The 25,808-nt window shown below is 43.9% G+C and overlaps 1 protein-coding gene across 1 annotated transcript in view; it reads right to left on the bottom strand.

Moving 5' to 3' along the window:
• The window catches only part of LOC124029055 (phosphatidylinositol 4-phosphate 3-kinase C2 domain-containing subunit beta-like), a 138,236-nt gene extending 118,979 nt beyond the window's left edge, over positions 1 to 19,257 (bottom strand). The window contains 3 exon segments of the mRNA XM_046340911.1: positions 82 to 182; positions 514 to 1,426; positions 19,017 to 19,257. Of these exon segments, the coding sequence (XP_046196867.1) occupies positions 82 to 182; positions 514 to 1,338 (926 nt within the window). The 5' untranslated portion in view covers positions 1,339 to 1,426; positions 19,017 to 19,257.
• Between the last annotated feature and the right edge of the window lie 6,551 nt (positions 19,258 to 25,808).

Here is a 25,808-nt window from a genome sequence, read left to right on the forward strand (position 1 = left end):
GAAGTTTCACCATGTGGCTTATATCAATCACATCCTACACAAGTACATAGGATTCGATTTGGGATTGGGCCAAACACTTACACATCGAGCATGTGGCAGAAGGCGGCCACCTCCTCGTCTCTCTCCTCTGACACCTGGAAGAGCTCATAACCAAAACCATTGAGCCTGGTGCCCAGGGACACCTGTCAATCACACACAGAGACACCTGTCAATCACACACAGAGACACAGGAAGGATCAGAGTCACAACTGAAGGTAATGGAACATTCAGAGTAACAGAACTCAAAGTAATGGAAAACAGCTGTGCTGGACTTGACTAGATTGAAGTAAACTGGGGATAAAACAAAACTCAACATTTCAAGGCCTCTTTATTTGTTTCTAGGTTTCCCTATGGAAAAATGGAATGAGGGTGTGAGGTAACAACGTTAGATGGGGATTAATGCTATGTCATGCTAAGTCACGTAATGAAACTGTCGTGAACCTGTTGTAACCCTGTCACAGGGTGAGTAGTTACCGGATCGGCCGACACTCTGTGCTGGTTCTTGTTGCTCTTTTGGATAGGTACGTAGGTGCGGGGGGGCACCTGAGGGGGGAGCGTCTTGCTCCGAGCCAACGGCTTCCCTGATTGGTCCCCGTTGGCCCGCCTACCCCTTGGCGATGGCAAATCCCCATTGAGCTTGGAGAGAGCGTCGTTGAGGCTCTCGTAGTTTAGCGTCTCCCCTGACGACAGTTTGGGCTGGTCCACCTCGGGGGTGAACAGGTTGACATCTCGGGGAGTCGTAGTGGGTCGGGGGGGCAGGAAGGGCTCAGAGGAAGGGAGTAGAGGGGTCCTGGGGGGTACAGCAGGAGGAGGGTCATCAGGACGAGGGGGGAAGCCTTTAGGCAGAGTCAGAGAAGAACCAAAGCTAGACCCTGACTCCCCATAGCTGGAACTCAAGTAGTCTCCCTTCCCTGGACTCTCCAGGATATAGATGGGCTCCCTGGCCCTGGCTGGGGAGGGCTGTGGGGAGTGGGACCCCCCAGGCTGGAGGTGGTGGAGGGAGAGGTCTGAGCCAGATAATCCTCTTAGCAAACTCCTTCCAGGAGGACTAAGGCTGGGGCGGGGTGGGAGGGGGCGATCGACCTGCCTCTGGCCCTCCCAGGGGGGTAGGGTAGGTACCTTCCCACCACCCTGGCTGCTGGTCCCCTGGCTGTCCTCCCCCTTGTCCTGTTTGAGTCTGGACAGGGCATCATACTCCATCTGTAGGGCTTCAGCCAGTACCAGCTCTCTCTGGCTCAAGCCCAGGGAGTCCAGTCCCCAGGGACCCTCGCTATCCTTCTGAGTTTGTGCTGCCGACATGCTCCTACAGGGGACGCCACCACTGACAGGAGAGGAAGACACCGGTGCTAGGGCTTCCAGAGAAGAGACATTGGGCTCAGAATACGCTCTGTGGAGAGAGAGAGAGAGTTTATCAGAAAGAGTAATAAAAATAGTAATTAAAGTCAAAGGGAGAATGAGGGATATGTTTCTCTTCTGCCAAAGGGCGCCAAATGCTCTCAGTTCAATGTGTATTCCACAGCTATTACCCACCCCCTTTAATTTAATCTTCAATTTTCTCTGTAACATTAAAGATGCACTACGCAGATATTGCTCCGACATTTCCTGGTTGCTAAAATTCGAAACAGTTTGCATATTTTCAGTTTATGTGACAAAAGAAGAAGGAACAGTGTAGAGAATCATTGTACAATCTAAACCGCTGTGAAATATATTTTCCAAATGTAAAAATATTGCATTTTCAGCTGTTTGAACCTGATGTCCAAAACAAAAAGTAAAAAATGCAAAAACAAACTTAAGCACGAGAAGCATAGAAATAGTGTACATAGAACAGATCTACTGCTTCTTAGACGTGCTTTCAATGAGAATGATAGAACTATAACAGATTTCTATGTGAATTTGGTCAGGTCAGCCAAAAAGTTACATATCACAGCTTTAAAGGGCTGCAGGAACAGTTTATAAACCATCATTAAAGGAACAAAATGTATTTTATAGGAGAAGTCTTATATAAAGAAGATTAACATATTATTCCTCGAACAGACCAGTCTGGTTCAGACAGGCAACTGCAGCTCAGTAGAATCACAGCCTAGTTTATTTACCAGAAAATGTCTGCTCCACTCTGTTGGCGCATGCAAAACGCTGCTGGCACCCAGCCATCCACTGACGCGATGTGATCTTTCTCCCTCATTTTTCAGAATAAAAGCCTGAAACTATGTTTAAAGACTGTTCACACCATGTGGAAGCCATAGGAAAAGGAATCTGGTTGATATCTCTTTAAATGGAGGGAAGGCATGCAATGGAGCAGAGAGCTTTCAGGAAAAACAGCACTTCCTGGTTGGATTTTCCTCGGTTTTCCGCCTGCAATATCAGTTTTGTTATACTCACAGACAATATTTTGACAGTTTTGGAAACTTTAGAGGGTTTTCTATCCTAATCCGACAATTATATGCATATTCTAGATTCTGGGCCTGAGAAATAAGCAGTTTCATTTGGGTACGTTTTTCATCCAAACATCAAAATACTTCCCCCTACACTCAACAAGTTAAGGAACAACAAATGCAATCCCTTCTAGACATCTACCTGCACAAAACATTTCACTGTAATCCCTTTCCCCCTTCTGATGACCAGGTGGCGAATCGCATCTCTGCATGTCTGGCAGACATATCAGTGTGGATGACGGATCACCACCTCAAGCTGAACTTCGGCAAGACGGAGCTGCTCTTCCTCCCGGGGAAGGACTGCCCGTTCCATGATCTCGCCATCACGGTTGACAACTCCATTGTGTCCTCCTCCCAGAGCGCTAAGAACCTTGGCGTGATCCTGGACAACAAACTGTCGTTCTCAACTAACATCAAGGCGGTGGCCCGTTCCTGTAGGTTCATGCTCTACAACATCCGCAGAGTACGACCCTGCCTCACACAGGAAGCGGCGCAGGTCCTAATCCAGGCACTTGTCATCTCCCGTCTGGATTACTGCAACTCGCTGTTGGCTGGGCTCCCTGCCTGTGCCATTAAACCCCTACAACTCATCCAGAACGCCGCAGCCCGTCTAGTGTTCAACCTTCCCAAGTTCTCTCACGTCACCCCGCTCCTCCGCTCTCTCCACTGGCTTCCAGTTGAAGCTCGCATCCGCTACAAGACCATGGTGCTTGCCTACGGAGCTGTGAGGGGAACGGCACCTCAGTACCTCCAGGCTCTGATCAGGCCCTACACCCAAATAAGGGCACTGCGTTCATCCACCTCTGGCCTGCTCGCCTCCCTACCACTGAGGAAGTACAGTTCCCGCTCAGCTCAGTCAAAACTGTTCGCTGCTCTGGCTCCCCAATGGTGGAACAAACTCCCTCACGACGCCAGGACAGCGGAGTCAATCACCACCTTCCGGAGACACCTGAAACCCCACCTCTTTAAGGAATACCTAGGATAGGATAAAGTAATCCTTCTCACCCCCCCCCCCCTTAAAATATTTAGATGCACTATTGTAAAGTGGTTGTTCCACTGGATGTCATAAGGTGAATGCACCAATTTGTAAGTCGCTCTGGATAAGAGCGTCTGCTAAATGACTTAAATGTTAAATGTAATCGTGAAGGTGTAAACTTGGCAGTAGAAAACCTAAACAGTATCTTTGACCTCTCAGCTTCTCTATCAAATCAACAATTTCACTCAAACAACCTAAGAAAATTGAACAATGACATGGTTTGATGAAGAGTGCAAAAACCTAAAAGATATTGAGAAACCTATCCAACCAAAAACATAGAGACCCAGAACCTGAGCCTACGCCTTCACTATGGTGAATTAGTAAAACAATAGAGAAATACAGTACAGAAAAATAAGGAACTGCACGTGAGTAATCAGCTCAATGTGATTGAAGAATCCATAGAATCTATTCACAACAAGTGTAGCTTTAATTTGCTATCTTGCATGTATGATTTAACGAAGGTTTAATGTTTATAGTAATTTATTTTAATTTGGCGTGCTGCATTTTCCCTGGCTTTTGGCCATATATCCCAGAGGTTAACCTCTTGAAGCTAGGGGGCACTATTTTTATGTTTGGAAAAATAACGTTCCTAAAGTAAACTGCCTATTTCTCAGGACCAGATGCTAGAATATGCATGTAATTGACAGATTAGGATAGAAAACACTCTAAAGTTTCCAAAACGGTCAAAATATTGTCTGTGAGTATAACAGAACTGATATTGCAGGCGAAACCCTGAGGAAAATCCAATCAGGAAGTGCCTCTTATTTTGAAACCCTTCTGTTCCTATGCATGCCTATCCTCCATTTAAAGGGATATCAACCAGATTCCTTTTCTATGGCTTCCCTAAGGTATCAGTCTTTAGACATAGTTTCAGGCTTTTATTTTGAAAAATGAGCGTGAAAGATCCCATTGCGTAAGTGGATAGGTGGGGGCTCTCAGAGTGAGTTTTTGCTCTACAGAGTAAAGTGGCCATTGTTCCACCCAGTGTTATTGAAAAACCTACACACTCGGTTGATATATTATCGAATATATATTTTAAAAACAACCTGAGGAATGATTATAAAAAATGTTTGACATGTTTCTGTGGACATTATAGAGACTATTTGGAATTTCCGTCTGCGTTGTCGTGACCGCTCTTTCCTGTGGATTTCTGAACATAACGCGACAAACAAACGGAGGTATTTTGGGTATAAAAATCATCTTTATGGAACAAAAATAACATTTGTTGTGTAACTGGGAGTCTCGTGAGTGAAAAAATCCGAAGATCATCAAAGGTAAACGGTTAATTTGATTGTTTTTCTGATTTTCGTGGCCAAGCTTCCTGATGCTAAGTGTATATAATACTATGCTATCGATAAACTTACACAAACGCTTGATTGCTTTCGCTGTGAAGCATAATTTAAAAATCTGAGACGACAGGTGGATTAACAAAAGGCTAAGCTGTGTTTTGCAATATTGCACTTGTGATTTCATGAATATTCATATTTTTTAGTAATATTATTTGACTGTGGCGCTATGCTATTCAGCGGTTGCTGACGAAAATGATCCCGCTAACAGGATGGGTGCGTCAGGAAGTTAACTTCTTACAGATCATTGGGACTAGAGGTCGACCGATTATTATTTTTCAACGCCAATACCAATACCGATTATTGGAGGACCCAAAAAAAGCCGGTACCGATTAATCAGCCAATTTTTTTATATTTTTTAATTGTAATAATGACAATTACAACAATACTGAATGAACACTTACTTTAACTTAATATAATACATCAATAAAATCAATTTAGCCTTAAATTGTAACGGTTCTCGTCCTCTTCTGAGGAGGAGTAGCGAGAAGGATTGGAGGACCAATGCGCAGCGTGGTAAGTGTCCATAATGTTTTTTAATAAAGACAATAAAACACTCAAACAAAACAACAAACGATGATGTGAATATAAAACCGAAAACAGTACCTTGTGGACCAAACCCTCACACGGAAAACAAATACCACAACCCAAAAGTGAAACCCAGGCTACCTAAGTATGATTCTCAATCAGGGACAACAACTGACAGCTGCCTCTGATTGAGAACCATACGAGAACAAACTCAAAAACCAACATAGAAAAACAAAGAGTGCCCACCCAACTCACACCCTGACCATACTAAAACAAAGATATAATAACAGAACTAAGGTCAGAACGTGACACAAATAAATAATGAAACATGTTCAATTTGGTTTAAATAATGCAAAAATAAAGTGTTGGAGAATAAAGTAAAAGTGCAATATGTGCCATGTAAAAAAGTCAACATTTAAGTTCCTTGCTCAGAACATAAGAACATATGAAAGTTGGTGGTTCCTTTTAACATGAGACTTCAGTATTCCAAGGTAAGAGGTTATAGGTTGTAGTTAATATAGTATTTATAGGACTATTTCTCTCTATACCATTTGTATTTCATATACCTTTGTCTATTGGATGTTCTTATAGGCACTATAGTATTGCCAGTGTAACAGTATAGCTTCCGTCCCTCTCCTCGCCCCTACCTGGGCTCGAAACAGGAACACATCGACAACAGCCACACGAAGCAGCGTTACCCATCGCTCCACAAATGCCGCGGCCCTTGCAGCGCAAGGGGAATAACTACTCCAAGTGTCAGAGCGAGTGACGTTTGAAACGCTATTAGCGCAGACCCAACTAACTAGCTAGCCATTTCACATTGGTTACACCAGCCATTAGGCTGATAGGCTTGAAGTCATAAACAGCGCTGTGCTTGTGAAGAGCTGCTGGCAAAACGCACGAAAGTGAGGTTTGACTGAATGATTACGAGCCTACTGCTGCTCAGTCAGACTGCTCTATCAAATCAAACTTAATTATAACATAATAACACACAGAAATACGAGCCTTTGGTCATTAATATGGTCGAATCCGGAAAATATAATTTTGAAAACAAAAAGCGTTTATTCTTTCAGTGAAATACGGAACCGTTCGGTATTTTATCTAACGGGTGGCATCCCTAAGTCTAAATATTCTTGTTACATTGCACAACCTTCAATGTTATGTCATAATTACGTAAAATTCTGTCAAACTAGTTCGCAATGAGCCAGGCAGCCCAAACTGTTGCATATACCCTGACTCTGCGTGCAATGAACGCAAGAGAAATTACACAATTTCACCTGGTTAATATTGCCTGCTAACCTGGATTAGTAGTTATAACTAGTGATTATGATTGTTTTTATAAAATAAGTTTAATGCTAGCTAGCAACTTACCTTGGCTTCTACTGCATTCGCGTAACAGGCGGGCTCCTCGTGGAGTGCATGTGGTTAGAGCGTTGGACTAGTTAACTGTGCGGTTGCAAGTTTGGAACCCTGAGCTGACAAGGTGAAAATCTGTCGTTCTGCCCCTGAACAGGCAGTTAACCCACCGTTCCTAGGCCGTCAAATGAATTACTTAAAAATCATACAATGTGATATTCTGGATTTTTGTTTTAGATTCCGTCTCTCACAGTTGAAGTGAACCTATGATAAAAATTACAGACCTCTACATGCTTTGTAAGTAGGAAAACATGCAAAATCGGCAGTGTATCAAATACTTGTTCTCCTCACTGTATATAGGGATGCACGATATCGGAATCAGCCGATATTAGCTAAAAATGCCAACATCTCTGACGTACATACCTACTACACATGCAACACAGCATTCCTACCAAGCACTATGATGACACTGGCTCTCATGATGACAGCCACAGGAAAGGAAGACCCAGAGTTACCTCTGCTGCAGAGGATAGGTTCATCAGAATTACCAGCCTCTCATGATGACCGCCACAGGAAAGGAAGACCCAGAGTTACCTCTGCTGCAGAGGATAGGTTCATCAGAATTACCAGCCTCTCATGATGACCGCCACAGGAAAGGAAGACCCAGAGTTACCTCTGCTGCAGAGGATAGGTTCATCAGAATTACCAGCCTCTCATGATGACCGCCACAGGAAAGGAAGACCCAGAGTTACCTCTGCTGCAGAGGATAGGTTCATCAGAATTACCAGCCTCTCATGATGACCGCCACAGGAAAGGAAGACCCAGAGTTACCTCTGCTGCAGAGGATAAGTTCATCAGAATTACCAGCCTCAGAAATTGCAGCCCAAATAAATGCTTCACAGAGTTGAAGTAACAGACACATCAACATCAACTGCGTGAATCAGGCCTTCATGGTCAATTTGCTGCAAAGAAACCACTACTAAAGGACACCAATTGAGATGGTTTGGGATGAGGTGAACTGCAGAGTGATGGAAAAGCAGTCAACAAGTCCTCAGCATGTGGGAACTCCTTCAAGACTCTTGGAAAAGCATTCCAGCTGAAGTGGGTTGAGAGAATGCCAAGAGTGTGCAAAGATGTCATCAAGGCAAAGGGTGGCTACTTTGAAAATTTGAAAATAACACATTTAGATTTGTTTAACACTTTTTTGGTTACTACATGATTCCATGTGTTATTTCATAGTTTTGATGTCTTCACTATTATTGTATGATGTAGAAAATAGTAGAAGTAATTTAAACCCTTTGACTGGTACTGACTGACTGACTGACTGACTGACTGACTGACTGACTGACTGACTGACTGACTGACTGACTGACTGTATGTATGTATATATGCATGTATGCATGCAGTTGGAAGTTTACATACACTTAGGTTGAAGTCATTAAAACTTGTTTTTCAACCACTCCACAAATGTATTGTTAACAAACTATAGTTGTGTCAAGTTGGTTAGGACATCTACTTTGTGCATGGCACAAATAATTTTTCCAAAAATTGTTTACAGATGGATTATTTCACTTATAACTCACTGTATCACAATTCCAGTGGGTCAGAAGTTTACATACACTAAGTTGACTGTGCCTTTAAACAGCTTGGAAAATTAATTCCAGAAAATGATGTCATGGATTTAGAAGCTTCTGATAGGCTAATTGACATCATTTGAGTCAATTGGAGGTGTACCTGTGGTTGTATTTCAAGGCCTACCTTCAAACTCGGTGCCTCTGATTGACATCAAAAGAAAATCAGCCAAGACCTCAGAAAAACATTTGTAGACCTTCACAAGTTTGGTTAATCCTTGGGAGCAAATCTCTCTAATATTATTCTGACATTTCACATTCTTAAAATAAAGTGGTGATCCTAACTGACCTAAGACAGGATATTTTTACTAGGATTAAATGTCAGGAATTGCGAAACTGAGTTTAAATGTATTTGGCTAAGGTGTATGTAAACTTCCGACTTCAACTGTGTGTGTAAATATATATATATATATATATATATATATATATATATATATATAAACACACACAAAGTGGGGCAAAAAAGTATTTAATCAGCCACCAATTGTGCAAGTTATCCCACTTAATAAGATGGGAGGCCTGTAATTTTCATCATAGGTACACTTCAACTATGACAGACAAAATGAGAAAATAAAATCCAGAAAATCACATTGTAGGATTTTTTTGGGAAGTTATTTGCAAATTATGATAGAAAATAAGTATTTGGTCAATAACAAAAGTTTATCTCAATACTTTGTTATATGACCTTTGTTGGCAATGACAGAGGTCAAACATTTTCTGTAAGTCTTCACAAGGTTTTCACACACTGTTGCTGGTATTTTGGCCCATTCCTCTATGCAGATCTCCACTAGAGCTGTGATGTTTTGGGGCTGTTGCTGGTCAACACAGACTTTCAACTCACTCCAAAGATTTTCTATGGGGTTGAGATCTGGAGACTGGCTAGGCCACTCCAGGACCTTGAAATGCTTCTTACGAAACCACTCCTTTGTTGCCCGGGCGGTGTGTTTGGGATCATTGTCATGCTGAAAGACCCAGCCACGTTTAATCTTCAATGCCCTTGCTGATGGAAGGAGGTTTTCACTCAAAATCTCACGATACATGGCCCCATTCATTCTTTCCTTTACACGGATCAGTCGTCCTGGTCCCTTTGCAGAAAAACAGCCCCAAACATGATGTTTCTTTGGATGCAACTCAGCATTCTTTGTCCTCCAAACACGACGAGTTGAGTTTTACCAAAAAGTTATATTTTGGTTTAATCTGACCATATGACATTCTCCCAATCTTCTCCTGGATCATCCAAATGCTCTCTAGCAAACTTCAGACGGGCCTGGACATGTACTGAGAAGAAGTTAACTTCTTAAGCATGACGCAGAATACAGTTCCCATGCAGGAACATCACTCAGCGGAATTTCAGAGCGCCACCTATAGTTTTTGATAAAACTCAAACTTTCATTAAACTTTCATTAAAATACACATTCAAGGTAGTGAATTAAAGCTACACTCGTTGTGAATCTATCCACCAAGTCAGATTTATAAAATGCTTTTCGGCGAAAGCATGAGAAGCTATTATCTGATAGCATGTACCCCCAAAATACTGCAACGTCACCTAACACAACAGATTTTGCGGTAGCCGGCGCTACTCAAAACGCAGAAATAAAATATAAAACATTCATTACCTTTGACAAGCTTCTTTCTTGGCACTCCTAGATGTCCCATAAACATCACTATTGGGTATTTTTTTTCGATTAAATCGGTCCATATATAGCCTAGATATCGATCTATGAAGACTGTGTAATCAAGGAAAAAACTGAGTTTGATAACGCAACGTCATTTTTTTAAATTAAAAAAGTTGACGATAAACTTTCACAAAACACTTTGAAATACTTTTGTAATGCAACTTTAGGTATTAGTAAACGTTAATAATCTATCAAAATGATCACGGGGCGATGTATATTCAATAGCTCCACGTCCTGATATCGTGTCCAAATATTCCTCAACCAAAACATACGGTCGGAGACTGGAAAAAATGCGCTGCCTTGTTTCGGTTTGACCAAGAAACAAATCTGAGACAAATGGCAAGACTGTTGACATCGTGTGGAAGCTGTAGGTATTGCAAACCTCGGCCCCATTGAATGTGGTTCACGTTTAACAATTGGTTGAAGTGGCGCATGGATATATTTTCCCATTTTCAGTGATCAGATTTTCCTGCACTTTTCGATGAAACGCACGTTCTGTTATAGTCACAGCCGTGATTTAACCAGTTTTATAAACGTCTGAGTGTTTTCTATCCACACATACTAATCTTATGCATATACTATATTCCTGGCATGAGTAGCAGGGTGCTGAAATGTTGCGCGATTTTTAACAAAAAGCTGCGAAAATTCGCATGAGCCCTAACAGGTAGCAGGGTCTGACACGTCTGGCACTGCAGGATTTGAGTCCCTGGCGGCATAGTGTGTTACTGATGGTAGGCTTTGTTACTTTGGTCTCAGCTCTCTGCAGGTCATTCACTAGGTCCCCCCGTGTGGTTCTGGGATTTTTGCTCACCGTTCTTGTGATCATTTTGACCCCACAGGGTGAGATCTTGCGCGGAGCCCCAGATCGAGGGAGATTATCAGTGGTCTTGTATGTCTTCCATTTCCTAATAATTGCTCCCACAGTTGATTTCTTCAAACCAAGCTGCTTACCTTTTGTAGATTCAGTCTTCCCAGCCTGGTGCAGGTCTACACTTTTGTTTCTGGTGTCCTTTGACAGCTCTTCGGTCTTGGCCATAGTGGAGTTTGGAGTGTGACTGTTTGAGGTTGTGGACAGGTGTCTTTTATACTGATAACAAGTTCAAACAGGTGCCATTAATACAGGTAACGAGTGATGACAGATGAGCCTCTTAAAGAAGAAGTTATAGGTCTGTGAGAGCCAGAAATCTTGCTTGTTTGTAGGTGACCAAATACATATTTTCCACCATAATTTGCAAATAAATTCCTAAAAAATCATACAAATGTGATTTTGTGGATTTTTTCTCTCCATTTTGTCTGTCATAGTTGAAGTGTACCTATGATGAAAGTTACAGGCCTCTCATCTTTTTAAGTGGGAGAACTTGCACAATTGGTGGCTGACTAAATACATTCTGGCCCCACTGTGTAATATATATATATATATATATATATATTACAAAAATATATATGGGGATAGGAAATTACATTGAATGGAACTACAATTTAACTGCAATATTATAGCTGATCTACCCATTAATTTTTTAAATAAAATACAGTCCGGGCTCTGGGACAATACATCTGTTTCCCTCTGCCTCTGTTATGACCTCTCCTGACCCGGTTACAATGGAGACCAGGCCTGCCACTCCCACCGAGACCCAGAGTGTGACATCCTGCTCAGAATACCTTCCTCCAGGAAGTTCTCACAGGGTGTGTGTTTGCATACGTGTGTGTGCACGTGTGCATGGTGGAATGGCCCAAAAACAGAGGGAAAGCAGACAGCTTTCTATCATCTGTTCAGTTGGAGCCTTATGGTGCTCCTGACTCTGACCTCCTTTATCCTGGCTGACAGCTTGACACTACTGATGGGGAAACGTGTATGTCAGGCCTACTGTAGCTCTGTGGCGCTTCTATAGCAGGCAGCTTTTATTTCCTAAGGAATGGAAAAGAGATTATGACATAAACCCTTTCCCAGCCAAACAGTCAAACCAAGGCCCAGGGAGAGAATATACTGACTCAACAGTAGAACCCTTATGGGACATTTGACAAGCAGATAATTAACAATACAGTGTGTTTCCTCCCTCCTGTTTCAATAAAGTGTGTGTGTGAGTGAGAGAGAGAGAGAAAGAGAGTGAAAAGGACAAGTTAAGAGAAAAGTGAGAGGTATGTTAAAAAAATAAAACATAAAAAAACATTCTGATCACGTCAATCAGCCCCTTTGTCAATCAGCTTCCATTTCAACAACCTGTTCCATTCTAAGCTTCTGAGTTGTGGTGAGATGAGATGTCAGGAATACATTAGAGAGACAGAACATCACAACTTTAATGAACAAGACTGCCAAGACGTGAGACTGTGTGTTTGTCTCCTCTAATAACTTAGCCAGCCGAGACCCAGACATGTTTATAAACACAGGCTCAACTCCAGACGCCAACAGATTATTATTATTTTACCTTTATTTAACTAGGCAAGTCAGTTAAGAACAAATCTTATTTACAATGACGGGCTACCAGATGAAGAATCACGCACGCACACACACACAAGAAAAGACGGATGTATTGGCTCTCTCTGTAACCAGGCAACACTATCCATACATTGAATAACAGTCAATCTCCTTTAGTGTCAGCCATTTGGTTTCTACTGAGAGGAAGCTCCATTGCAGGAGAGATGGCAGGGCCTGCCCAGTAGCCCGGGGGGAGCAACCCAGAGTGGGGCCGAGGAGAAGGGAGGGAAGAAGTGGAGATGGAGGGGCCACATTGTTGGAGAGGGATGAAGTGGGGTGGTTAGGGGATGTGGGGACCAAGGCCAGATCCAACCCCCTGGAATGTGTCCCCCAGAGGCATATAATCCCATTCAATTAGAGGTGGGGTTCACAGACTGAAAGAACAAAGGATGGGGAGGGAGGCTGTGTGTGTGTCACGTGAGGAGGGTCAGACTCAGATTTGTTCACACAGCTTGGCAGTGCAGAGACAAAGGGGCCGCTGTCATCACCACACCCACACCCCTCCCCCACCAACCCAACCCACACACACACACTAAACTGCTGAAGTATACAACAACAGTTGCAGCACCCCTTACTGCTACAGCCAGCTGATGCCAGAGTAATGACACAACAGAGATGTCACACATTCACACATCCCTCTCTCATCCCCCATCATCCCTCACATCCTCCCTCCACCTCTCCCACAGACTGAACGTCATGACATCCCACTCACTCTTTTCTGTTTGCATAGACACACACGTTAACACAGATGGAAATACACACACAGACACGAGACTACAGACCTCCTAGTCTTATAAACGGTTTGTGTTTTATATGAACTCAGTAAAATCTTTGTAATTGTTGCATGTCGTGTTTACATTTTTTGTTCAGTTTTAGTCTCTCTTTTTTTTTTTTTTTTTTCAATTCTCCCTGACTGTCTTTTATTTTGGTGATTGTACATTTTCAAAGATAATATTATTTAAAAAGTATATACAGTGGGGCAAAAAGGTATATAGTCAGCCACCAATTGTGCAAGTTCTCCCACTTAAAAAGATGAGAGGCCTGTCATTTTCATCATAGGTAGTACACTTCAACTATGACAGACAAAATTAGAAAAAAAATCCAGAAAAATCACATTGTAGGATTTTTAATGAATTTATTTGAAAATTATGGTGGAAAATAAGTATTTGGTCAATAACAAAAGTTTATCTCAATTCTTTGCTATATACCCTTTGTTGGCAATGACAGAGGTCAAATGTTTTCTGTAAGTCTTCACAAGGTTTTCACACACTGTTGCTGGTATTTTGGCAGAGGTCTTGGCAGAGGTCATGTGAGGTAGGGTAACTGCCTCGAAAAAAAATCTGTTCAGAGAATTTAGAAATGATCCACACATCCCAATTCATAAACAATCCCTTTCCTATTCTCTGTTGCTTCTCTGCAGTGCATACCTATATTAGTACTAAATGGTCCTATATCCACAGTTAATGAAACAACAACCTGACCACAACCAGACTAACTGGTCTGACAGCTGATCCTAAATCCTACTGGATGTGTCAACAACATTACAGCAACTTTTGCTAATGTTAGGTCCTAACCTCTTTGGTTAATTGTTTGGTTAGTTGGAAGGACAGCCCTCAGTGATCTAATATCAGTGACAGTGATGTCTGTCAATCACATGGTATACCACATAAGCTTTATAATAGAGGATCTCGCAATGAAGTAACCTGTGCTACACATTCTAACAAACTAGGAAGTACTTGCATTATGGTGTACTTGACACTTAGGGAGTGATGCACCGATATGACATATTTGGCCAATTTCCGATATTTTCCTTGCCCCCCCCCCCCAAAGAAAAATTATACCGATAACCGATATTACATTTTTTGTTGCCTTTTAAGCATTCTTATTGTGCATCCCTACACTTAGGCTCTCATTTTGTTTGATATTTTGAAAAGCAAAGCTAAGTAGTAGCATAGTTACCCTTGACTAGGATTATTGTGGTGACCGTGTTACCGCCACACAAGTTATTACCTCAGTAAAATTCTACGTGACCTTTGAGTCGCGGTAATCTCCTGTTATGCACTGTGGACATGCATTGGTAGTAGTAGCCAACTCACTAATGATCATCAGGTCGCTAATGGCCTGGTACTTAGGGCTCTATTGTCTATTGGATGCAGTCTATCACAGTGCCATCCGTTTTGTCACCAAAGCCCTATATACTACCCACCACTGCGACCTGTTGGCTGGCCCTCGCTTCATACTCGTCGCCAAACCCACTGGCTCCAGGTCATCTACAAGACCCTGCTAGGTAAAGTCCCACCCTTATCTCAGCTCGCTGGTCACCATAGCATCACCCACCTGTAGCACGCGCTCCAGCAGGTATATCTCTCTGGTCACCCCCCAAAACCAATTCTTCCTTTGGCCGCCTCTCCTTCCAGTTCTCTGCTGCCAATGACTGGAACGAACAACAAAAATCCCTGAAACTGGAAACACTTATCTCCCTCACTAGCTTTAAGCACCAGCTGTCAGAGCAACTCACAGATTACTGCACCTGTACATAGCCCATCTATAATTTAGCCCAAACAACTACCTCTCCCCCTACTGTATTTATTTATTTAGCTCCTTTGCACCCCATTATTTCTCTCTACCTTGCACATTCTTCCACTGCAAATCTACCATTCCAGTGTTTTACTTTCTATATTGTATTTTCTTCGCCACCATGGCCTTATTTTGCCTTTACCTCCCTTCTCACCTCATTTGCTCACATTGTATATAGACTTATTTTTCTACTGTATTATTGACTGTATGTTTGTTTTACTCCATGTGTAACTCTGTGTTGTTGTATGTGTCGAACTGCTTTGCTTTATCTTGGCCAGATCGCAATTGTAAATGAGAACTTGTTCTCAACTTCCTGGTTAAATAAAGTGTGTGGAGCGGGGGGGGACACACACAACATATTTCTACACCACAACGATGGGGGCGTCAAAAACTCTCTACAGTAGAGCTCAACAGCGGAGGTGTCATAATACAAGTAAAACCTAGCGGTCAAACAGGGAAATGATTCCAATCGTCTTATCACCATAAAGTTCTTCCATAGGAGATTTTGATGAAATTATACAGACCAAAAATTCCAATTGGCTAAGCTTGAACTCTCATCATTGTTAGCTCTGGCATCTTACTTGGAACCAAGGACTGATCACCCCAATCCACAAAAGTGAAGAAAAAATTGATAACAACTGTGGGATATGCATCAACAGCAACCTTGGGAAAATCCTCTGCAGACTCGTACATTTCCTCAGTGACAACAATGTACAGAGCAAATGTCAAATTGTCTTTTTACCAAATTACCATACGACAGACCATGTATTCACCATGCGCAACCTAATTGACAAATGAACAAACAAAGGCAAAGTCTCATGCTTTATGGATTTCAAAAAAGCTTTTGACTCAATTTGGAATGAGGGTCTGCTATACAAATTGATGGAAAGTGGTGTTGGGAGAAAAACATACGACAATATAAAATCCATGTACACAAACAACAAGGGTGCAGTTAAAATTAGCAAAAATCACATTTATTTCCACAGGGCCATGAGGTGAGACAGGGAGGCAAGCTTGAGCCCCACCCTCTTCAACATATATATCAACGAATTGGCGAGGGTACTAGAACAATCTGCAGCACCTGGCCTCACCCTCCTAGAATCTGAAGTCAAATGTCTACTGTTTTGTCAGACCTGGACCCTGACAGTAAATCTCAGTAAGACAAAAATAATGTTCCAAAAAATGTCAGTGTCCAGGACCAGAAATACAAATTATTTCTAGACACCATTGCCCTAGAGCACACAAAACAAGTATACATATGTCGGCCTAAACATCAGCGCCAAAAAGCCGTGCACGATCTGAGAGACAAGGCAAGAAGGCCTTCTATGCCATCGAAAGGACATTCAACATACCAATTAGGATCTGGCTAAAAATACTTCAATCAGTTCTAGAACCCATTGCCCTTTATGGTTGTGAGGTCTGGGGTCCGCTCACCAACCAAGAATTCACAAAATGGAACAAACACCAAATTGAGACGCTGCATGCAGAATTCTGCAAAAATATCCTCTGTGTACAACGTAAAACACCAAATAATACCTGCAGAGCAGAATTAAACCGATACCCGCTAATGATCAAAATCCTGAAAAGAGCCACTAAATTCTACACCACCTAAAAGGAAGAAATACCCAACCTTCTATAACAAAGCCATCACCTAAAGAGAGATGAACCAGGAGAAGAGTCCCCTAAGCAAGCCGGTCCTGAGGCTCTATTCACAAACACACCCTACAGAGCCCCAGGACAGCAACACAATTAGACACAACCAAATCATGAGAAAACAAAACGATAATTACTTGACACATTGGAAAGAATTATCCAAAAAACAGACCACTGTGACTGAAAGGAAGGGTTTGACTATGTACAGACTCAGTGAGCATAGCCTTGCTATTGAGAAAGGCCACTGTAGGCAGACATGGCTCTCTTGAGAAGGCAGGCTATGTGCACACTGCCCACAGAATGTTGTGGAAACTGAGCTGCACTTCCTAACCTCCTGTCAAATGTATTTACATTTACATTTAAGTCATTTAGCAGACGCTCTTATCCAGAGCGACTTACAAATTGGATAATATAGTAAAACACATATTTCCCTCAAATTACACAGACTTCCAAAACAAATCCAATTTTGATAAACTCTCAACTCTGTGACCTGCCGCCACAAGAAACGGCCAAACAGTGAATAACAAACAACCATTGCAAATTCAACCTATATTTATGTTTATTTATTTTCCCTTGTGTGCTATTTGCACATCATTACAATACTGTATACAGACAATGACATTTGAAATGTCTTTATTCTTTTGGAGCTTTTGTGAATGTAACATTTACTGTACATTTGTTGTTTATTTCACATTTGTATGTTATCTATTTCACTTGCTTTGGCAATGTTACCATAGGTTGCCAATGCCAAAAAAGCACCTTAAATTGAGAGACAGGGAGAGAGTGTGTTCTGGGATCTGGTTCCCATATTCCAAAAGACAAATGGATTACAGTATGGATAGAAGGAAAACACCAGCCAACATGAAGTTTATTGCTAAAGTAGCTGCAGCGCATGATCATATAGCTCTGAGTACAGGCAGCCAGACTGTCAGGGACATGTGTTCATGAGTATACTAAAGACAGGAGAATATTATAAAGGTGTGTGAGGATGTGTGAGATAGCAAAATGAAGGTTGTCAATCTCTTTCCCTCTTTGTCTCTCTAATTTACAACTTGATGACATCTTGGCAGATTGAATTGTTTATACGTGGTTAATTGCTTGCTATAAGCCCACCATGTGCACAATGTTGTCACATGTGCCATGCCCTTTTCTCAAGAATGTCAAATGTCACTTGCCTGGAAACTCGACATTGAATTGCATTGAGCTCTACATCAGGCAGAAATTAGCATTTGAATCAGAAAAGTTTACTCACGAGCTCTACATGCCAGAATGTTGAATAAAAGTATATTTTAATGTACTTTACAAGTTGTCCATGAGGTTGGTCCTGTTGGCGGTAGGAATGTGAGACAATATATCCAGTCTTATTACATTAACTTTTCAAAGGGCTGGTAGTGCGTTCGGATTTGTATCATCTGAAGCATGCAAATATATGCAAGAGCTCAGCAAGTTCTTGTGATCATGCTTCAGGTTATATAAATCTGAAGCACTACCAGACCTTTGAAAAATGTATGTAATTATTACATTCCTGTGGATATAACATTATTGTCTCACATTTCTACCACCAAAAGGCCACTGACAACCGGTAAAGTACGTTAACATATCATTTTATTCAACATTGGCTAGTATAGGTCATGATTCAAACGTTGATTTCTGCCCGAAATAGAATTAAATGCAATTCAACGTTGGGTTTCTAGGCAAGAATGTCACCTGCTTAAAAGTCGAAACCCTACTACTATACATTTCCTCCATTAGCCCAGCAACCTGGCTGTTTGATGTCACGGTTTGTTGGCTATTTCATGACATGGCCGACTGAATTCAACCTACCAACCTGACAGATTTCGACTTCAAAACAATGCCACAGCAAATACTTTACTGGTGCAACCACGACATTTAAACGGTCACAGTCAGAAATGTAACCATGGCAAGACCGAGGTTTGATTAGGATACATTGTAACACAACATATATAAAGCGATAGCCTATTTTGAATAGTGAGTTGTTGCCCACACTCTGGGCCTATTTCTTATTTCGTATTATCAGATCATTAGAAAAGTATAAAATAGTCGTGGGTTATCCGCCTGTTCCTCGGTCTGCCACCGAACAGCGTCATTCTGTTCAGGCGACCAACAACAGCGCAATCGGTATTTTACTGCAAGTAGACACGAGCGAGCTACCAACTTCATTTGAAATGCAACAAAACACAATATTCCATCTGACATGTAACATATGTTTGGACATTGATTATTAATTCCTGGTGAAAACCCCCCTTACCTGCTTTAGCTTTATGGCCGCCAACGAGCTGGTGTCATAATATCAGAATTATTTTGCTTTCAGGCTGCTCAAATATTGATTCAAAATATTGTTGATTCCAAACTGTATCCAACAATTTCCGGTGTCTGATATTGTTGATATATCACGCATTAACGTGATTAAAGGCGAAAATCCGTACCCGCGTCCCTAATTGTTGAATAATCCAGCCAGCCCCTCGTCACTATAAACCGGTTATTTTGCTTTTTTTTTGTTTTGCTGATCGGCTGCTCATCGCCTTCTCATCCGCGTGTGTGGGGCCGGAGCGGCAAGTGAGAATCCCTTGGAGAAACGTGACCTCTGGCGGACAGTTTATGTAACAACACCCTATTTGCTTGTTTCTATTTTGCGTGACTGAGAAGGGTGCAATTGCGGGAGGCAATTCGGTGCGTTCTTCTTCTTCTTCTTCTTCTTCTTCTTCTTCTTCTTCTTCTTCTTCTTCTTCTTCTTCTTTTTCACTGAGTCTGTACATAGTAAAAGCTTTCCTTACGTTTGGGTCAGTCACAGTGGTCAGGTATTCTGCCACTGTGTACTCTCTGTTTAGGGCCAAATAGCATTCTAGTTTGCTCTGTTTTTTTGTTAATTCTTTCCAATGTGTCAAGTAATTATCTTTTTGTTTTCTCATGATTTGGTTGGGCCTAATTGTGCTGCTGTCCTGGGCCTCTGTTGGGTTTGTTTGTGTTTGTGAAAAGAGCTCCAGGACCAGCTTGCTCAGGGGACTCTTCTCCAGGTTCATCTCTCTGTCCCTAGAATCTCTAACCCTATTACAGGAGTCAATGGCTTACTGGTGCTCTTTCATTCCGTCCCTAGGAGGGGTGCGTCATTTGAGTGGGTTGAGTCACTGATGTGACCTTCCAGTCTGGGTTGCCCCCCCCCCCCCCCGGGTTGTGCCGTGGCAGAGATCTTTGCGGGCTATACTCGGCCTTGTCTCAGGATGGTAAGTTGGTGGTTGAAGATATCCCTCTAGGGGTGTGGGGGCTGTGCTTTGGCAAAGTGGGTGGGGTTATATCCTTCCTGTTGGCCCTGTCCGGGGGTATCATCGGTCTCCTGACCCCTCCTGTCTCAGCCTCCAGTATTTATGCTGCAGTAGTTTATGTGTCGGAAGGCTAGGGTCAGATTGTTATATCTGGAGTACTTCTCCTGTCTTATCCGGTGTCCTGTGTGAATTTAAGTATGCTCTCTCTAATTCTCTCTTTCTCTCTTTCTTTCTCTCTCGGAGGACCTGAGCCCTTGGACCATGCCTCAGGACTACCTGGCATGATGACTCCTTGCTGTCCCCAGTCCACCTGGCCGTGCTGATGCTCCAGTTTCAACTGTTCTGCCTGCGGCTATGGAATCCTGACCTGTTCACCGGATGTGCTACCTGTCCCAGACCTATTATTTGACCATGCCATTTATGAACATTTATGAACTGGCTGTGCCAGGTCATTTATGAACATTTGAACATCTTGGCCATGTTCTGTTATAATCTCCACCCGGCACAGCCAGAAGCGGACTGGCCACCCCTCATAGCCTGGTTCCTCTCTAGATTTCTTCCTAGGTTTTGGCCTTTCTATGGAGTTTTTCCTAGCCAACATGCTTCAACACCTGCATTGCTTGCTGTTTGGGGTTTTAGGCTGGGTTTCTGTACAGCACTTTGAGATATCAGTTGATGTACGAAGGGCTATATTAGTAAATTTGATTTGATTAGGTGATGGCTTTGTTAAGGAAGGTTTGGGATTTTGATAATTAGTGGGTGTCGGCCTAATTCTGCTCTGCATGCATTATTTGGTGTTCTACGTTGTACACGGAGGATATTTTTGCAGAATCCAGAGTCTGGATTTGGTGTTTGTCCCATTTTGTGAAGTCTTGGTTGGTGAGCGGACCCCAGACCTCACAACCGTAAAGGGCAATGCGCTTTACATTTACATTTACATTTAAGTCATTTAGCAGACGCTCTTATCCAGAGCGACTTACAAATTGGTGCATTCACCTTATGACATCCAGTGGAACAGTCACTTTACAATAGTGCATCTAAATCTTAAAGGGAGGGGGGTGAGAGGGAATACTTATCCTATCCTAGGTATTCCTTAAAGAGGTGGGGTTTCAGGTGTCTCCGGAAGGTGGTGATTGACTCCGCTGTCCTGGCGTCGTGAGGGAGTTTGTTCCACCATTGGGGGGCCAGAGCAGCGAACAGTTTTGACTGGACTGAGCGGGAGCTGTACTTCCTCAGTGGTAGGGAGGCGAGCAGGCCAGAGGTGGATGAACGCAGTGCCCTTGTTTGGGTGTAGGGCCTGATCAGAGCCTGGAGGTACTGAGGTGCCGTTCCCCTCACAGCTCCGTAGGCAAGCACCATGGTCTTGTAGCGGATGCGAGCTTCAACTGGAAGCCAGTGGAGAGAACGGAGGAGCGGGGTGACGTGAGAGAACTTGGGAAGGTTGAACACCAGACGGGCTGCGGCGTTCTGGATGAGTTGAAGGGGTTTAATGACAAGTGCCTGGATTAGGACCTGCGCCGCTTCCTGTGTGAGGCATGGTCGTACTCTGCGGATGTTGTAGAGCATGAACCTACAGGAACGGGCCACCGCCTTGATGTTGGTTGAGAACGACAGGGTGTTGTCCAGGATCACACCAAGGTTCTTAGTGCTCTGGGAGGAGGACACAATGGAGTTGTCAACCGTGATGGCGAGATCATGGAACGGGCAGTCCTTCCCCGGGAGGAAGAGCAGCTCCTTCTTGCCGAGGTTCAGCTTGAGGTGGTGATCCGTCATCCACACTGATATGTCTGTCAGACATGCAGAGATGCGATTCGCCACCTGGTCATCAGAAGGGGGAAAGGAGAAGATTAGTTGTGTGTCGTCTGCATAGCAATGATAGGAGAGACCATGTGAGGTTATGACAGAGCCAAGTGACTTGGTGTATAGCGAGAATAGGAGAGGGCCTAGAACAGAGCCCTGGGGGACACCAGTGGTGAGAGCGCGTGGTGAGGAGACAGATTCTCGCCACGCCACCTGGTAGGAGCGACCTGTCAGGTAGGACGCAATCCAAGCGTGGGCCGCGCCGGAGATGCCCAACTCGGAGAGGGTGGAGAGGAGGATCTGATGGTTCACAGTATCGAAGGCAGCCGATAGATCTAGAAGGATGAGAGCAGAGGAGAGAGAGTTAGCTTTAGCAGTGCGGAGCGCCTCCGTGATACAGAGGAGAGCAGTCTCAGTTGAATGACTAGTCTTGAAACCTGACTGATTTGGATCAAGGTCATTCAGAGAGAGATAGCGGGAGAGCTGGCCAAGGACGGCACGTTCAAGAGTTTTGGAGAGAAAAGAAAGAAGGGATACTGGTCTGTAATTGTTGACATCGGAGGGATCGAGTGTAGGTTTTTTCAGAAGGGGTGCAACTCTCGCTCTCTTGAAGACGGAAGGGACGTAGCCAGCGGTCAGGGATGAGTTGATGAGCGAGGTGAGGTAAGGGAGAAGGTCTCCGGAAATGGTCTGGAGAAGAGGGGAGGGGATAGGGTCAAGCGGGCAGGTTGTTGGGCGGCCGGCCGTCACAAGACGCGAGATTTCATCTGGAGAGAGAGGGGAGAAAGAGGTCAGAGCACAGGGTAGGGCAGTGTGAGCAGAACCAGCGGTGTCGTTTGACTTAGCAAACGAGGATCGGATGTCGTCGACCTTCTTTTCAAAATGGTTGACGAAGTCATCTGCTGAGAGGGAGGAGGGGGGGGGAGGAGGATTCAGGAGGGAGGAGAAGGTGGCAAAGAGCTTCCTAGGGTTAGAGGCAGATGCTTGGAATTTAGAGTGGTAGAAAGTGGCTTTAGCAGCAGAGACAGAGGCGGAAAATGTAGAGAGGAGGGAGTGAAAGGATGCCAGGTCCGCAGGGAGGCGAGTTTTCCTCCATTTCCGCTCGGCTGCCCGGAGCCCTGTTCTGTGAGCTCGCAATGAGTCGTCGAGCCATGGAGCGGGAGGGGAGGACCGAGCCGGCCTGGAGGATAGGGGACATAGAGAGTCAAAGGATGCAGAAACGGAGGAGAGGAGGGTTGAGGAGGAAGAATCAGGAGATAGGTTGGAGAAGGTTTGAGCAGAGGGAAGAGATGATAGGATGGAAGAGGAGAGAGTAGCGGGGGAGAGAGAGCGGAGGTTGGGACGGCGCGATACCATCCGAGTAGGGGCAGTGTGGGAAGTGTTGGATGAGAGCGAGAGGGAAAAGGATACAAGGTAGTGGTCGGAGACTTGGAGGGGAGTTGCAATGAGGTTAGTGGAAGAACAGCATGTAGTAAAGATGAGGTCGAGCGTATTGCCTGCCTTGTGAGTAGGGGGGGAAGGTGAGAGGGTGAGGTCAAAAGAGGAGAGGAGTGGAAAGAAGGAGGCAGAGAGGAATGAGTCAATGGTAGACGTGGGGGGGTTAAAGTCGCCCAGAACTGTGAGAGGTGAGCCGTCCTCAGGAAAGGAGCTCATCAAGGCATCAAGCTCATTGATGAACTCCCCGAGGGAACCTGGAGGGCGATAAATGATAAGGATGTTAAGCTTGAAAGGGCTGGTAACTGTGACAGCATGGAATTCAAAGGAGGCGATAGACAGATGGGTAAGGGGAGAAAGAGAGAATGACCACTTGGGAGAGATGAGGATCCCGGTGCCACCACCCCGCTGACCAGAAGCTCTCGGGGTGTGCGAGAACACGTGGGCGGACGAAGTGAGAGCAGTCGGAGTAGCAGTGTTATCTGTGGTGATCCATGTTTCCGTCAGTGCCAAGAAGTCGAGGGACTGGAGGGAGGCATAGGCTGAGATGAACTCTGCCTTGTTGGCCGCAGATCGGCAGTTCCAGAGGCTACCGGAGACCTGGAACTCCACGTGGGTCGTGCGCGCTGGGACCACTAGATTAGGGTGGCCGCGGCCACGCGGTGTGGAGCGTTTGTATGGTCTGTGCAGAGAGGAGAGAACAGGGATAGACAGACACATAGTTGACAGGCTACAGAAGAGGCTACGCTAATGCAAAGGAGATTAGAATGACAACCATCTGTGGAGATCGGTGGACAAAGGGCTGGACAACAGGCCATACAGAAAAAACGCATGGTTGCCAAGAAAGCGGTTAGTTTTGCTAGATTCTTAAAATGTGTACGCAGCATTTGTGTGTTGGAGTCACTTTTAATTCTTAATTGATCTACATTTTCTATCATAGGCCACTCTAATCCAAGATGGCGTAGCAGTCGGACGTGTGTTTTGTCTTGTCCCGTCTTGTGTAAATAATAATTTTCCTATTTTTTTCCCCGTATATATTTCAGATATATTTTAATCTCACTTTCCAGCTATGGACTGAATATACTCTCCTGCAACCCGCCTCACACAATGTGGTATGGATCTGCTATTTTTATACTTTAGAACCGGAACACCCACTAGCTAGTTAGCTAGTAGCCAGCTAACTAGCTAGTAGTCAGTTAGCCACTGCTACCGGTCTTCATCATTAACTCGGACACCAGCCAGCCTCAGCTCGGTCAATACCTGCCAGTCTGCACAGCGCGATATCAAACCAGAGCATATCGGACTGCTTTTTCTCTACCACATCTCTGGATTCCTACCGCAAGCTCTGAACCTTTACACCGGATCATCACAGCTAGCTAGCTGCAATCTGAGTGTACGTAATCATCAGAGGTGGTTTCAACAGGCTTTTCTGTTGCAACGTCACCAAAGATCCATCTGCTGGCCACAGCCCGCTAGCTTTCTGAATTGTCTTGTCTCCAGCTCGCCTAGCGTAGTAGCGAATCCCCAATGGCCCCATTACTCACCTATTGCTGCTCATTGGACCCTATGATCACTCGGCTACTCATGTCTCTCCCTAATGTCAATATGCCTTGTCTACTGCTGTTTAGGTCATTTATATTTGATTTATTTCACTATAGAGCCCCCAGCCCTGCCCTAAATGCCTTATATAGCTCTTTTGTCACATCTTCCACACATGCGGAGACCTCACCTGGCTTAACTGGTGCCTCCAGAGATGCAACCGCTCTCATCGTCACGCAATGCCTAGGTTTACCTCCACTGTACTCACATCCGACTATAGCCTTGTCTGTACATTATGCCCTGAAATTATTCTATCACGCCCAGAAATCTGATCCTTTTATTCTCTGTCCCCAACGCACTAGACGACAAGTTCTTATAGCCTTTAGCTGTACCCTTATCCTACTTCTCCTCTGTTCCTCTGGTGATGTAAATGTTTACCCAGGCCCTGTAGCCCCCAGCACTACTCCTATTCTCAAGGTGCTCTCATTTGTTGTCTTCTGTAACCCTAAAAGCCTTGGTTTCTCCCTAAGTTTGTTTTATTCACTGCTTTAGCACACTCCGCTAACCCTGATGTCCTAGCCATGTCTGAATCCTGGCTTTGCAAGGCCACCAAAAAAATTCCGACAAGATAGAACTGCCAAAGGGGGCAGAGTTGCAATTTACTGCACAGATAGCCTGCAGAGTTCTGTCATACTATCCAGCTCTGTGCCCAATCAATTCGTGCTTCTACTTTTAAAAATCCACCTTTCCAGAAATAAGTCGCTTGTTATAGGCCCCCTTCAGCTCCCAGCTGGGCACTGGACACAAATGTGAATAGATTGCCCCCCATCTATCTTCAGAGTTTGTACTGTTAGGTGACCTAAACTGGGATATGCTTAACACCCCGGCCATCCTACAATCTAAGCTAGATGCCCTCACTTTCACACAAATGATTTAAGAACCTACCAGGTACATTATCTGAGGGAAGAGATACGAGCGACAGCTGATGCATTGGTACAGAGCCAGAT

The sequence above is a fragment of the Oncorhynchus gorbuscha genome, linkage group LG03, assembly GCF_021184085.1.
Source record: "Oncorhynchus gorbuscha isolate QuinsamMale2020 ecotype Even-year linkage group LG03, OgorEven_v1.0, whole genome shotgun sequence".
NCBI classification, from domain to species: Eukaryota; Metazoa; Chordata; class Actinopteri; order Salmoniformes; family Salmonidae; genus Oncorhynchus; species Oncorhynchus gorbuscha.